The 14,143-nt window shown below is 43.3% G+C and overlaps 2 protein-coding genes across 6 annotated transcripts in view; both read right to left on the bottom strand.

Annotated features, from left to right (window-relative positions):
* Window positions 1–7,279, bottom strand: part of tpm2 (tropomyosin 2 (beta)) — a 34,095-nt gene extending 26,816 nt beyond the window's left edge. The window contains exons 1-2 of one of the 4 annotated variants that reach the window (XM_071465987.1): window positions 7,002–7,279; window positions 3,032–3,157 (exon numbers count right to left, since the gene is read on the bottom strand). In XM_071465987.1, the coding sequence (XP_071322088.1) occupies window positions 3,032–3,157; window positions 7,002–7,115 (240 nt within the window). In that variant the 5' untranslated portion in view covers window positions 7,116–7,279. The remainder of the gene's footprint in view (window positions 1–3,031; window positions 3,158–7,001) is intronic. The other 3 variants (XM_071465986.1, XM_071465982.1, XM_071465981.1) reach the window with 3 other exon arrangements.
* Window positions 7,280–8,577: 1,298 nt separating this feature from the next.
* tln1 (talin 1) overlaps window positions 8,578–14,143 on the bottom strand; it is a 50,138-nt gene continuing 44,572 nt past the window's right edge. For both annotated transcript variants that reach the window (XM_071467063.1, XM_071467064.1), the window contains exons 56-57: window positions 11,139–11,264; window positions 8,578–9,717 (exon numbers count right to left, since the gene is read on the bottom strand). In XM_071467063.1, coding sequence (XP_071323164.1) covers window positions 9,583–9,717; window positions 11,139–11,264 — 261 coding nt within the window. In that variant the 3' untranslated portion in view covers window positions 8,578–9,582. The remainder of the gene's footprint in view (window positions 9,718–11,138; window positions 11,265–14,143) is intronic.

Below are 14,143 nucleotides of genomic sequence, written 5' to 3'. Positions count from 1 at the left end.
CATGGACACATAGAAACTGGACCCTGAGCTGGATCTGATTTTACTGTATATTAGTATTCAGTGTGTTGTTTCTTAATTCTGCACATTTATGCCATTTATTTCTAATTCCTCTGTATGCATCAGTCGTGGGTCTGGGTCCAGTCTGGGTTAAATGTATAACATAATGTAACTGTTTCAATCAGTTGATCTTAGTAATGTAACTTATCACATTTAATGACTTTTCAGTCCCATTCATTTAGTCATCTGACACCTGTCACCTGTCATTTCACACCTTTGTAATCACCAACATTTTTATTGACTGTAATTTAATTACACTGTTTTTCTCAGTAACAGATTTAAATTACATTTATATTGTAATCGAATTAAGTAATCCTGTTACATCCTGTTTACTAGTTACTACCCACCACTGATAACAACATAAGTGACACCTGCACTTTGACTCATGCATTATACCACCATCATTTCTAATTTTTCCCTCACCTTCTTCTACATATTTTATCTGTCTATGTATGGTAAACTAAATATGGTAAATGACACATGGTAAATCACTGTGACTAATGCTAGAAGTCAGTGTGGTCTTTAAACCGTATTACTTCATGGCTTCAGAATATTTAAGGATTCATTTGGTGCAGAGTTAATTCATTTATTAATTAATCAAGGTCCTGGTTACATCTGGTGTACGACTGTAATTAATTTATTATTACATCAGGTTTAATATATTAACAATATTATATATTTAGAATCACTCATAAATAACTGTGTAATGCAGCCATTTAAAAGAAAGATAGTTGAGTATTGACTGTAAATGGCCTTCAAATCAGCTTTATATCAGCTGCACATCAGCTTCATATCAGCTGCACATCAGCTGCACATCAGTTTCATATCAGCAGCACATCAGCTTTATATCAGCTTCATCTAGCTGCACATCAGCTTTATATCAGCTTCATATCAGCTGCACATCAGCTTCATATCAGCTGCATATCAGCTGCATATACAGTACACAGTTAGTGGGCAGACGTGTAGTGAACACCAGCTCCAGCTGCAGACTGCTCTAAGTTCTGGAAGCATAAACAAATTCATGCATTGCTCTGATTCTTTCCCATCTTTGGTAACAACATTGTAACAATGCACACAGGAAGTTCCCACTCCTCCCTGCATCACTCTCACTTTCTGCTCTATAATTGGTCATAAATGCTGTGACTCATCACTCACTCATCACTGAAAACCTGCATAAATATCATAACTCTGGCCCCAGTCTTCACAGCACACACTGAGTAAAAGCCTCCAGGTTAGGGTAAATGAACACTAACATGGTGATGAACAGCTGTGTAGCTACACCTGTGAGCTCCATCAGTCACATGATTGGTTGGACATACTGGGTTAGAGATGGAGGAAGGTCAAAGTGAATTTGAATTAGAGGATCTGGTTTGGGAGGAGACCAGTGTCCCTAAAGCACTAAAACACATGAAGCTGGTTCACGTTGGAGTGTGTCCTCATCAGACCACAGAGGATTATTTCATACAGACCAACGCAGTGATTGGTCAAATCCCTCATATGACCAGAACAAATCATTAAAATGTAAAGCTCAGTTAAATTTATTGTTATTGTCACATTAAAATGATTTATTGTGATCAGAGGGTGATCTGTGGTGGGAGATACAGTGATGTCATGTCTTATAGAGACTTGACTCACCTGGACACCTGTAACAGTCTATGTTCAGGAATGATGTTCACACACAGAGGCTGAGGAGGAGAGGAGGAATAGAAGAGGAGGAGGAGGAGGAGGAGAAGAGGAGGAGGACTAAGAGGAGGAGGAGAAAGAGAAAAGGAGGAGGACGAAGAGGAGGAGTAGAGGAGGAGGATTCTGTCCCTTTCACCTTCACTGCATCAGAAATGGTCCAGTAAAACCAGTTCACTGTTCACACAGATACCTGAGCAACACTGTGGGCGGCTGTGGCTCAGGAGGTAGAGCGGGTCATCCACTTATCAGAAGGTCGGTGGTTTGATCCCTGGCTCCTCACATGTCGAAGTGTCCTTGGGCAAGGCACTGAACCCCAAACTGCCTCTGATGGCTGTCCCATCAGCGTATGTGTGAATGCTAGAAGCACTCCACTGTAGATGTAAGTGATGTATGTATGTGTGTGTGAATGGGTGAATGCGGCTCACGTTGTAAAGCGCTTTGAGTGGTCAATATGACTAGAAAAGCGCTATATAAGCAGTCCATTTACCATTTAACACCTGAGACTGACTTCAACTCTGAACCTGCACATCAACCTGGACCAGGTGAAGTGTGGCCAACACTGAGCCAGGATTAACTTTAGACCTGGACTAACCTGGACTAAGCTTTAGACCTGGACTAACCTGGACTAAACATTAGACCTAGACTAACCTAGTTCGGCTCTGTGTGGGAAGGAGGAACATCTGAGTACATGATGTACTGTGATAGATACACAGTACTGCAGTACTGTGATGTAGTACTGTAGTTTTACTGTGCAGCTGTGTCCACATGACCATTAGCACAGCAGCAGTATGTGTTCAGTCTGGATCCAGCAGACTCAAGAGACCGGAGACTGGACTCGGTGTCCATCAGCCTGAGGTGCTGACAGCCTTTATGACATGTTGGTAGAATCTGATACAGCACTCAACAGATTTAATGGAGCCTGTCAGCAGGGAGGCTGCTGCTCCACACCGGTTCTCACATGGATCCGATGATGATGAAGCAGTTTTAACTGACACTGACTGAAGGTCGACATTAAGATGGTTATGATTACTGCACATGTGTGAAGTATAGCTAACAGTGACAGACGGGAGGAGCTAAGACCTGACACGGCTGGTTATAGCAGCAGTGATGTCACTGAGCGTCTCAGTTTACAGCTGCTGGTAATTCAAGTTAAACAAACCAGCAGAGAGTCTGTGATATATGAAACAGTGACAGCACATGTAGTCACATTGTGGGGCTCAGGTGTGACTGGACTCAGTACAATAATGTGGTCTGAACTGTTTCCTGTCTGTAACATGACTCCATCACTCACGTCTGCTGCCTTCTTCTCCGCCTGCTCCAGCTTCTCCTGGGCGTCCTTCAGAGACTCTGAGTATTTGTCCAGCTCATCTTCCACTCCCTTCAGCTTCTTCTGCAGACCCAGCAGCTCCTCCTCCAGCTACAGCACACACACACACACACACACACACGCACACACACACACAAACAACAGGAAGTCAAAAAACTGACACATGTAACAGAATAACTGGAGGTCGTCTCCCACCACCAGCAACACATCTCCACTTACCCTATGATACATTAATATGTACATGTTAATATACATACTCAACACTCCCTGGTTTTTTTCCTCCACATCCCCCTCACTGACACTGAAGATGAGTTCAGATCTTCATCAGTCTACAGTCAGACCAACTGTCTCTAGAATGGAGATGGTTCAGGTCTAGAGGGTCCAGCTGAGAGACTCCAACAGCTCAACACAGAAGCTCAGAGTCATAGCTGCAGACTTAGAGGACTCATTGGAGCTGGTTCACATTTCTCCAGTACAGATCCGAGGACTGAGACCAGACTTCCTGAGACTGTCTGAGCTGATTATTATTATTATTATTATTATTGGATATGAGTCAGTCTAATGATGATCTAATGTGCAGACTGTAATTAAATCCAACTTGAGCATATCTGAGTGTTTTCTGTTCAGCTGTCTCCATCCTGGATCTCAGGCTGCTGTTATCAATAACTCATCTGAAGTCTTTCAGCACGTTGTCATTTACAACAACAGCTTCAAGGACTATAAAAAGCCAATTGTACCCGACAACAATGTCCCCGGACAAATGTCCTTTCTGACAGTCTCCCAGCCTGCAGCCATGTAAGGCCTCTCAGTCACAAATAGCCTGGGCCAGTCCTGATCACAGTTGACTCTGTGGCAGCTCCCAAACCAACAGCCTTGACCGTCTTTCTGAAGAGCAACAATTCAAAGAAGGTGGGGTTCTTTAGAGGGGGCACAGAAATAGATATGGCTGCAGTCGTTGCTCCAGCACAGAGAAGTGATTGTGCAGCCATTGTAACAGCTACAATCTGAGGTCCTCCAGGAACACATGCTATGATGCATAGCTGAAAAGTTGTTGTCTATTCATAGACTGCTACCTGATCTAGTCAGTTACTCTGGAGGTGGTTATACATGAAGGGACATCCTGTGTCCTGAGACAGTGAGCAGACACCAACCTTTCAGTCCACAGCCGTAGCTGCAGCTGGATCCAGCAGAAGGCGGCAGGTTAGGGACTGTGATGTCATATATCATGATATTTGGTCTGGGCTTTGTGGAGATACTGCATACGGGCTCAGTCTTCAGTATTACACTGAAGCTTCCTGTCAATTAGTTGTTTTTCAGATTTCCTGACAGTAGTTATTTTGCTTCAGGAGCCTCTGCTATTTTACTGCAGGTCTCAGAGTCTGGTCCTGGAGCAGTGTCACTACAGCACTAACAATGAACACCAGAGTCTGACCAGTTTGAATCAGGATGAGAAACTACATGAATGTGTTTAGAGCTGATTGGTGAGGACCTGCCCCAGAGGGCGGAGCCATCACACTGTGTCACTTTCATTGATTCTACCTGATCCATGTCAGAACTCCAGCCTCTTTAACAGTAACATGAACTTTGGTGTGGTTCACAGGCTGATGCTGTCAGACAGTGACTGTTCATCTGATGATACCAAACAAATCAAAACTGGACATAATGACACTGACAAACATTATTATAAGTTTACCGATGATTGACACTGATGAAGGTGATTTTTACAGTTAACACTGTAACTGAACATCTGCTGCTCATTCATGGAGGTTTCCATAGTACATGATACAGTCATTTATCATCATCCAGCCCTGCCTTAATGTCTGGGACTGGCTTCAGCTCCTCTTGTCTCTTTACAGCTGTTCCTCACTCTGTCTCTTTGTGTTCACAGTTTTCTATGAGGAACACAGTCCTTCATCAGAGCCTCATCCACTCTGACTGACTCAACTAATGGCAGCTGACACTGTCAGAAACATGTTCACGTCCAGCTGATGAGTCTCAGTCCAGTGCTCCTGGTTAGCCTTGTTAGCTCTGTTAGCTGTTATCTCTGCTAGCTCTGTTAGTTCTGTTAGCTGTTAGCTCTGTTAGCTGTTAGCTCAGTTAGTTGTGTTGGCTCTGTTAGCTGTTAGCTCTGCTAGCTCTGTTAGCTGTTTGCTCTGTAAGCTCTGTGTTTGGTCTCCTCCAGCTCCTCTCTGTTCACAAGGATTATGGCTGGATTATGATTCACGTTAAAGTATTTTAATGCTAGGTTGGATGTTTAATGCTACCAGTTCTCAGATGTTAACAGGTCAAATTTACAGACACTATTTCAATACTGTATGTTTGACACTGAATTATAGACTGTGTGTTTGTGGAGATTGTGTATTGAAGAGTAGTAAACATTATGTGATGTCACAGTGTCATTGTGTCATGCTGATGAATTAAATTAAATTTGAACAGTAACAGTTTAATGTGTTCTTATTTTCAAATACATGTTGCCACAGTAATAATTATATTGAGATTACAATAAGAGTGAGATGAAAGTCATCCTGTAGATTAACAGTCACAGTCATATAGTTACAGGAACAACACTGCACTGTCAGCCGGTTTAAAACAACTGTTAATATGATCTAAGCATGAACCACAGACTGCTATGTTATTTTTCTTATTCGCTGAAAAAGTGTCGTTATCTGATTGTCCCCAGTTGTAGTCGTGAAGAGACAGAGAAACAGAACGTCAAACCAATAACTGATCAAACCCACCAGAATATGATGTGTCACTGTGACCATCAGTTACTGCTGATTGACGCTTCAACTACAGTCAGCTCTGTACAGTCACTTCAATAAATCTAATTTCCTCGCTGCATCTGAGGATGTAGATGGTTCAGTGGTCTATCCTCAGGGGAGTCACATAGATTTAACAGGAGAACTAATGATGGGGTGTATCTGAATTTCAGACACAATATATTTAACTAAATAAATGAATAAGACTGGTGTTAGTATGAATGGGTCCACTAGAATCTGCGAGTGTCTGAGTGATGTAAATGTCATCATCAGAAGGTGTAGATGGGGCTCTGTGTGGGCATGGCCACTGTTACTTAGTCTATCTTAGAGTGACAAAGAAACTACACGTGAAGCTGTTTTATGTGCTTCACCCTCCACCACTAAAACCTGTTTGACAAGTCTCCAGTCAGTTCAGTCATTCACCAGTATTCACCAGTGTTCACCAGTATTCACCAGCGTTCACCAGCATTCACCAGCATTCACCAGTATTCACTGGCATTCACCAGCACTCCTGTAATGGAGTCTTCTCCTGTTTAGTCTCAGTTCATATCAGACCAGCACTGTTCAGACTGGTACTGGTCAAACTGGTCTGGTCACACTGGTACTGGTCAGGCCAGTACTGGTCAAACTGGTCTGGTCTACTGTTTGTTAACATTGGCTAGCTAGCTTAGCCACCAGAAGCCCCCCAAATCCCTGATCCCTGATCCCTGAGCCTATTGGAGGTTTCCACCAGTTTCCACCTGTTAAAGAGTTTTCCTCTCCACTGTCACCAGGTGCTGCTCCTTGAGGCTCTGGTCTAGACCTGATCTGTGTCTGGTATAAGTCATTGCTATAAATACAATTAAACTGATTTGTTTTTTTACTGATGAATGTAAAACCAGATGAACGTGGTCTCTGTCTGGAGCTGGTCTTGCTCTAAGGCTCCTGGTGATTTAACCCCTCTGAGCTGCTGGTGCCAGGGGCCCCACTGATCCAGTCTATCATGTCCCTCCTATAAAACTCAAACCTGTCCCACAGTTCCATCTCTCCCCGATGTTTCTCTAACCTCTCTCGTTCTGGTCTTGTCCTCATTACTGTTTAAAAACTTTTACTGACTAAACAAACTCCCTGCTCCCTGTGACCTGCGACAGACCGGGTCTTCAGGTGGAGGTGAGGGGTGGTGCAGGGGAACTTACCTGTTTGCACTTGTCTTCGGCTCCCTTCTTGTCCCCCTCGGCCTGCTCCGCCCGGTCTATCGCGTTCTCCTTATCCAACTTCAGCATCTGCATCTTCTTCTTGATGGCCTCCATGGTTCCTCAGCGGCGGGAGAACAGAGCTCGTTATCCGGACAGAGACAGAGACAGAGACCGGTCTGTGACAGGGACGGAGGTGGACAGGAGCGCGCGTGCGGCTTGTCTGAGCGGCTCGGGCAGGGCTCGAGGATGGAGTAACAGCTGCACTAGCTCCTCACTTTTTTCATCGTGGATCCGCACGAGGACGTTGTCCATATTTAGGCAGCGCAAGAGGCCCAGTGTGTGTGTGACGTGTGTGTTGAGTATGTGGGAATAAATCAGCTCTGTCCACGATGAGGAGGTTGCCCCTGCCTTCATCACAGGAGGACGAGTCCTCTCCGAGCAGCACCAAGGGGGGAGGGGGGGGGGGGGACACGAGGGGGAAACACACGTTGTTAAAGATCTGATATTTTTTTCTACACACACAGAGTTCATTTAATTTAATTTATTTATTTTTTAATTTATTTTAATCATCACATTAGAAATACTAAATATAAAAGAAGTCATGAAGACAGATCAACAGTGTCAAGGTTATATTCAGTCTGACATAATTTTTTTTTTAAAGGTATATGAAAATTTTAAATGTGGAGCACAAATTGAAGGTTTTCAGTTTTCTGTGACTTGAGGTGGATACTGTTCTAATGCAGGACTGTTTCCTTTTAAAGCTACAGAAAGACTTTAGTTTTTAACACTTTACATTTATGGATATAAACTTGGGCAGTCATATGATGAGGCTGCACAGCAAAATTTAATTCTTCTGTAATTTGTGAAGCCAACAAAACATCATTTAAGCAGAGTGCAAAGTGATCATAGATACAGTCCAAAATGAAAGGACAGATCTCAACAGACTTCCAGTGTGTTCACAGACCCTGAGTGCAGAGAGCTCAGGTTACATCTAGTTTACCTAAATGATAAATGATCTGAAAGACTCTTGAACTCTGTTCAGTAGCAGATCAGGGTCAGGAGGAGTCGATGTCTGTCCCAGTCTGAGTCCTGACAGACAGTCTGGAATTAGCTGCTGATTTTTCTGTTGGTTTTACTTGTACATGAAGCAGGTACAAAACATAATTTTCCTCTATGTGTCAACTGGATCAAGGTGTCATGACAGAGGGAGGAGAAGGAGGATGATGAGGAGCGTGATTTTTGACCCATCAGTGTACGAGTACATGTGTGTGCAATCTATGAATGTGTGAGTGAATGGGTGAATGTGGTAAATATTGTAAAGTGCTTTGAGTGGTCAGTAAGACTAGAAAAGAAAGTCAATTTACCACTTACCTTCACGTGTCTGATTATCGGTGGCTGAGTGAATTACCAACCAAGTGAAGACAGGCAGACAGGTAGTGAGCCGGGGCGTCTTGTGGCATTAGAAGAATAAAACTAAATCGATTTTCTGGCTCTAAAACTTTATGAAACTTTTATAAAACAATATGTTTCTAGAAAATATCCTGAGACCTGCAGAGACTCACAGAGATGTAAGCAGTTCAACTGAAAACTGGCTTTATTGAATAATTGAATATAAATCTCTATTACAGTGCCCAGGAGGTGGTACAGCTGTTCACCAGCTTTACATTGATACCACAGGAAGTGAAACGTGAACAAAGGAAAAGCTCTGATTACAGTCATTTAATATCTGTGAAGGAAGATAGACGTGAGCTTCTGTTTCTCACTCTACTGATGTTGGGCTGAAGACACTTTAGAAGCAGTGAGTTAACATCAGGTCCTTTAACAAATTTTTTCTCTCACTAGAAAACATTAGGCAGAAGCCAAGCATCATGGAATCGTACTGTGACAGGAAGTCTCAGTGTCAGACACGAACAGACAACGTGTTCCTGGAGTGAGTCAATAAACACTGGAGTTAAATATATGGCTTCATAATCTTAACACAAACAAGGCCTGAATACTGCAGCTGCTTCAATTCAAACACCAAAGGATCATTGAACACAGCTCATTCTCAACCTTTAAAAAAATAATGTTTGATTTGTTCCATTGCAAAGTTTCCAAATCTAAAAATATTCATCATCCTTATCTCAGGTTCAAACACTACGACATGAAACATACTGGACATCATCACCATCATCATTATCATCATCATCATCATCATCATCATCATCATCATCATCTGTATACATGATGCACAATCAGCATGTCTGCCTCTATCTCTAAGGTCTAACAGTGAAGGCAGAGTTAACACAAAGACACACAACATGTACACAATGAGGACACAAATGAGGGAGAAGATGCAGATATGCTGAAAGTATAAGCTCATATATAATGAAAGCACAGACACTTAATAAAGACACATAAAATTCAGTAATATCAAAACTCAGAATCATTGGCATCGTTTAGTTTCTGACTTGAATCCAGACACTGATCCTGTGGAGGTGGACTCAGTCTGCCTGGTGGTAGTTCTGCTGAAGCATGAAGCTCCTCTACATGTAGCTGAGAGGGTCCTGAGCGATCACTGCTGCTGCGGTACTGGTCTTTTTCACTGCTCCTGGCCGTCCTCCCGCAGCTCTGTGGGGAGGAACTTGTACTGTTGCTGTCTGATCATGGCCAGCTTCTTCCTGGCCTCGTCCAGCTCCCGCTCTTTCCTCAGCATCTCCTCCTGAGCAGCGATGATCTGCAACACAATACAGTCTGTCAGCTCAAGACACTGTTAATGACCATTAACACCTGCCCCCTCCCTCACTGTTAGTACCATAACCAGGCAGGTGCTTTAGGCTTTGGGTTCCTCAGCCTGATAAATTTTGGTCTGTAAAGAGTGTGGAAAGCTTTTATCACCAGGACAAGACAAAAACAGAGGAGAAAGGAAACACAGTGTGTCTTCATCCATCTCCTGTAACATGAGCTGCTAATGTTAGCTCAGTGTTAGCTTGCTGCCTGTAGTTGACCACTGTCATTTATTGAATGGTTAAAGAAAAACCCCAATGGTTCTGACTGTGTTATATGTCAAAGTTTAAAGCTAACGTTAGCTCCTCACTGCATTTGAGGAAACTGTAGTTTCAGTCAAACTAGTTACCTGACTCCCACCTGTCAGTCTTCAAATAACTTTCCTCCTTTGAAGGTCCATACAGTCTAAAGGTTTTTTTTTCTTTTTTTAAGTTATTTTTTTGTTTTTTTTTGTGCCTTTATGATAGATCAGTGGAGACTGACAGGAAAGGGGGTAGAGAGAGGGGAATGACATGCAGGAAAGAGTCGGACTGATCGGGAGTCAAACTGGTGACTGCCTGCTAACAGCATCTTGCGCTCACATGGTACGCACCCTAACCACTCGACTACCGGGCTGCCCCGAGTCTAAAGGTTTTTAAAGGTCCATACAGTCTAAAGGTAGATGTCCATATGATGTGATTATAAAACAGGTCTAGATTCTGTATTAATACTGTGAAAGTATCAAAGCCTCAGTACACAGAGAGATGCACACAGCCTGTATTCAGAAACTGAGCCCTAAAATGAGCTGTCAGGAATTCTGGAACTTTGTGATGTCACAAGAAAGCAGTCATCGCTCTCAGCCACGCCCCAAGCCCCACCCACCTGGACCCACCATCCAACCTTGCAGGATTTGGTTTCTCTGAGTGTTTACCTGAAATCTGCTATATTTTATTGGGTTACTCAGAAATAAGTCAGCCAATCAGAAGAGAAGCTCAGAGCCTCTCTTCTGATTGGCTGATTGGCTGAGAAGCTCAGAGCCTCTCTTCTGATTGGCTGACTGACTTGTTGTTACAAGAGCTCCAGAGAGAAGCCTGAGAGAGGAGACGTAACACTACACTGAGATGGTTTTTGGTTTTTAAAACCACAAACCTATCTTCTGATGGATATCAACACTTCAGATAAAACACTGGGGAAGTTGAAATATGGACCTTTAAACTCTGATTGAAAACACAAACAACATCATGTAAATCTAACCTGTGTCATCTGATTACATTTTTATTTATGATACACACTTTTTCTTTTATCTCTTTGATTATTTTGGTGTACATTCACAGTACGTGTGGAGCTATGTTTGTGCTTGTATTGTGTTGCCATTGTGTTTCTGTAACTCACCTGAGCGATGCCTCCCACCATCTTACTCTTGACCACCACAGCCTGGTCGTCCTGAGCATCAAACGCTGCTTTCTGTGCTGCCTTCACCAGGTTATCAGAGGCTCTCTTCACAGCGTTTCCAGCAGCCTGCACGCACGCACGCACGCACGCACGCACGCACGCACGCACGCACGCACACACACACACACACACACACACACACACACACACACACACACACACACACACACACACACAGAGTCAGGAGTTTATAAACATACAGAAGTCAGACCTCACTGGGGTTTTCTGTCAAACTAAAACATGGAGATGAGGTGGATTAGAAACGCAGAGGTTAGTGTTTCTGACCACGCAGCAAAGTTGAGTCACTGAGGGGACGTGGAAATAGAGTCATACAGACTCGTAGCAGCAGACAAACCAACTGTGCTTCCTGTGAACAGCAGCTCCTGGAAAGGAAATAATAAATTCCACCAGTGGTCAGAGACAAAACCATAACAGTTTTTTTTCTTTCTTAGTGCCTGAGAACTGCTGTAAAAGGTAACGAGCAGCAGGCTGCTCAACTCCACTCAGAGCCAGACATCCATCTCATTGGGTTGCTCGGCTCCAGCAAACAGGAGTTTTGTCCTTTTGTGGCTGTGGGGGCTGAAATCTGACACTGGGCTGGCAGAGTCACTCAGACATGAGTGAATCCTCCCTTCTGGTTTATCTTTGGCTGGAATGTTACTGTTAGTCTGACACACACTAACACTGTGAAGCTCCTCATCAGCTGTGCACACACTGAGCAGGGAACTTCACAGTGCTGGTCCCAGGAGGCTTCACCGGGGCTGATGCTCTAAAAATGCATATTACATCAGTAAAAGAGGAACTCAGCCTGTTTTAACTTGACTATACTGTTCACACAGTAAAAGAATCCACTCATGTCCAGGCTCATCCCAGTACTGACACCACCCCCACCAAATTCAGCAATGTCTCTGTCATTCATCAGTTCAAATCAGTGACAGCTGAGTTGATGCATGAGAACACAGGATCTTCACACCTTGTTACAGGTTAAGACCTGGTTTTAAGATGTTAGAATAATGTTTGTCTTGATTTTGGCTGCTGATGTCGAATCTGGGCCCACCCCCCTTGAACATGAGACTGACCCATGTCATCGTTGTCTATGCTGTTGTCATCCTGTGACCTCTTACATGGCTCTGTTAAGGTTTCTGGCTGAGGTCCTGACCTAGCTGAGGTCATGACCTAGCTGGACAGTTTTGGACTGGCTGTGCAGCAGTGACACAGAAAGCTAGTGAGACATCTTTGAGACATCTTAGAGACACCTTAGAGACATCTTGGAGATATCTTAAGAGACACGTTAGAGACACGTTAGAGACACCTTAGAATAATCTCAGAGACACCTTAGAGATATCTTAGAGACACCTTAGAGATATCTTAGAAACATCTTAGAGACATGTTAGAGACATCTTAGAGATAGACTGCAGCGTCTGCTGAGAAGGTGATTGGCTGCAATCTTCCATCCCTCCAGGACCTGTACACCTCAAGGACTCTGAGGCGTGCAGGGAAGATTGTAGCTGACTCCTCCCACCCTGGACACAAACTCTTTGTGACACTCCCCTCTGGCAGGAGGCTGCGGTCCTTCAGGACCAAAACCTCTCGCCACAAAAATAGCTTCTTCCCATCTGCTATTAGCCTTATCAACAAGGCTAGAGAGCCCCACTGTTGCTGATCAATTGCACCAATCACCAGAAAAAATTCCTTGTATGTGAAAACATACTTGGCAATAAAACTGATTCTGATTCTGATTCTGATTCTGATTCTGATTCTGATAGCTTACACATATCTTACAGATACCCTACAGACATCTAACATAAATATATTAAAAACATAGATGAATGAAAGCAAAACCAGAGAGAATTTTTTTTTTTGTAATTTGGCTAAACTGATCCTTTTATATTATGTCCACTTCATGTACTGTAGGGTAGAGTCATATGATTGTAATTTACATACCCATCACAGGCTAAGCAATGCATTGTGGAATTATTAGCAGGAAATTACGCATACAGGCTGTGGACGCTTACATAGAATTGTGGGAATTTTTGAGGGTATAAATTTGACACTCTACAAATACTTGGCAGTAAATAAAGAACTAGGTAGTAAATAGAGAATGATTCAAATTTCACAGCCACAATCAAGACATACATTGACACTAATACAAAATACATATTTATTATTTCCAACCATATCTAGTGTTACTGCATGGCTTTGGATAACAATCTTGAAATCCATGAGAGTAACGTGTGAACAGGATGGCTGCTGTATTATACTGGATCACTGTAGGTGGTACAGAACAAACTGGTAACGCAGTGTATAAGCCAGTCCTGTCCCTCTACCACCTGCTGCTTTCCTCAGATATTCACACATTCAACAGAGACACTGTGCATTACTCAGCACTCTGAATAATTACAGCCTTAAAAAGCACCATGGCAGAGAGTGATGAGAGCAAGTGCTGCTGCTGTAATCATAGATCAGGGTTAATGTTTCCAGTTCTCGGTGCCATGGCCAGACCAGTGGATTGTTTCCAGAGTGACTGCAGACATAAATGTATGGGAATTACTGGGGTGGCAGCTGCAGGCCCAGAAGAGGAGGAGATAAGCCACTGCTGATTGGATCAGAGAATATGAGATGGCCTAGACAGGCTGATGTGCTCACAGCTAGCACACACAGCCTTAAAGATAGTATTTTTGGGCGGATGAAGTGACAGGAGATACTTGTAGTTTCTGTAATGTCTTGGGACTGACCGCATCAGTTACACATAAAGGTCAACACAACCCTCCTGTGCCACATTGTGTCCATCAGTGAGTTGGTGCTTTCACTGGAGTTTAACAGGAAATGTCTTTAAGAGACATTGCAGCAGTTTCACACAAAGGTCAGTCCCACTCAGGCTGTAGAGGAGCATTACAATACATGATGATATCACATAGTGATGTCATCAGGCTTGTCTCAGTTTA

This window comes from Trachinotus anak, unplaced genomic scaffold (assembly GCF_046630095.1).
Source record: "Trachinotus anak isolate AG129_WGS33_773 ecotype Australia unplaced genomic scaffold, CSIRO_AGI_Tana_v1 ptg000028l, whole genome shotgun sequence".
NCBI lineage: Eukaryota > Metazoa > Chordata > Actinopteri > Carangiformes > Carangidae > Trachinotus > Trachinotus anak.
Note: the sequence above shows the minus strand (reverse complement) of the source record. Positions and strands in the feature narration are given on the sequence as shown.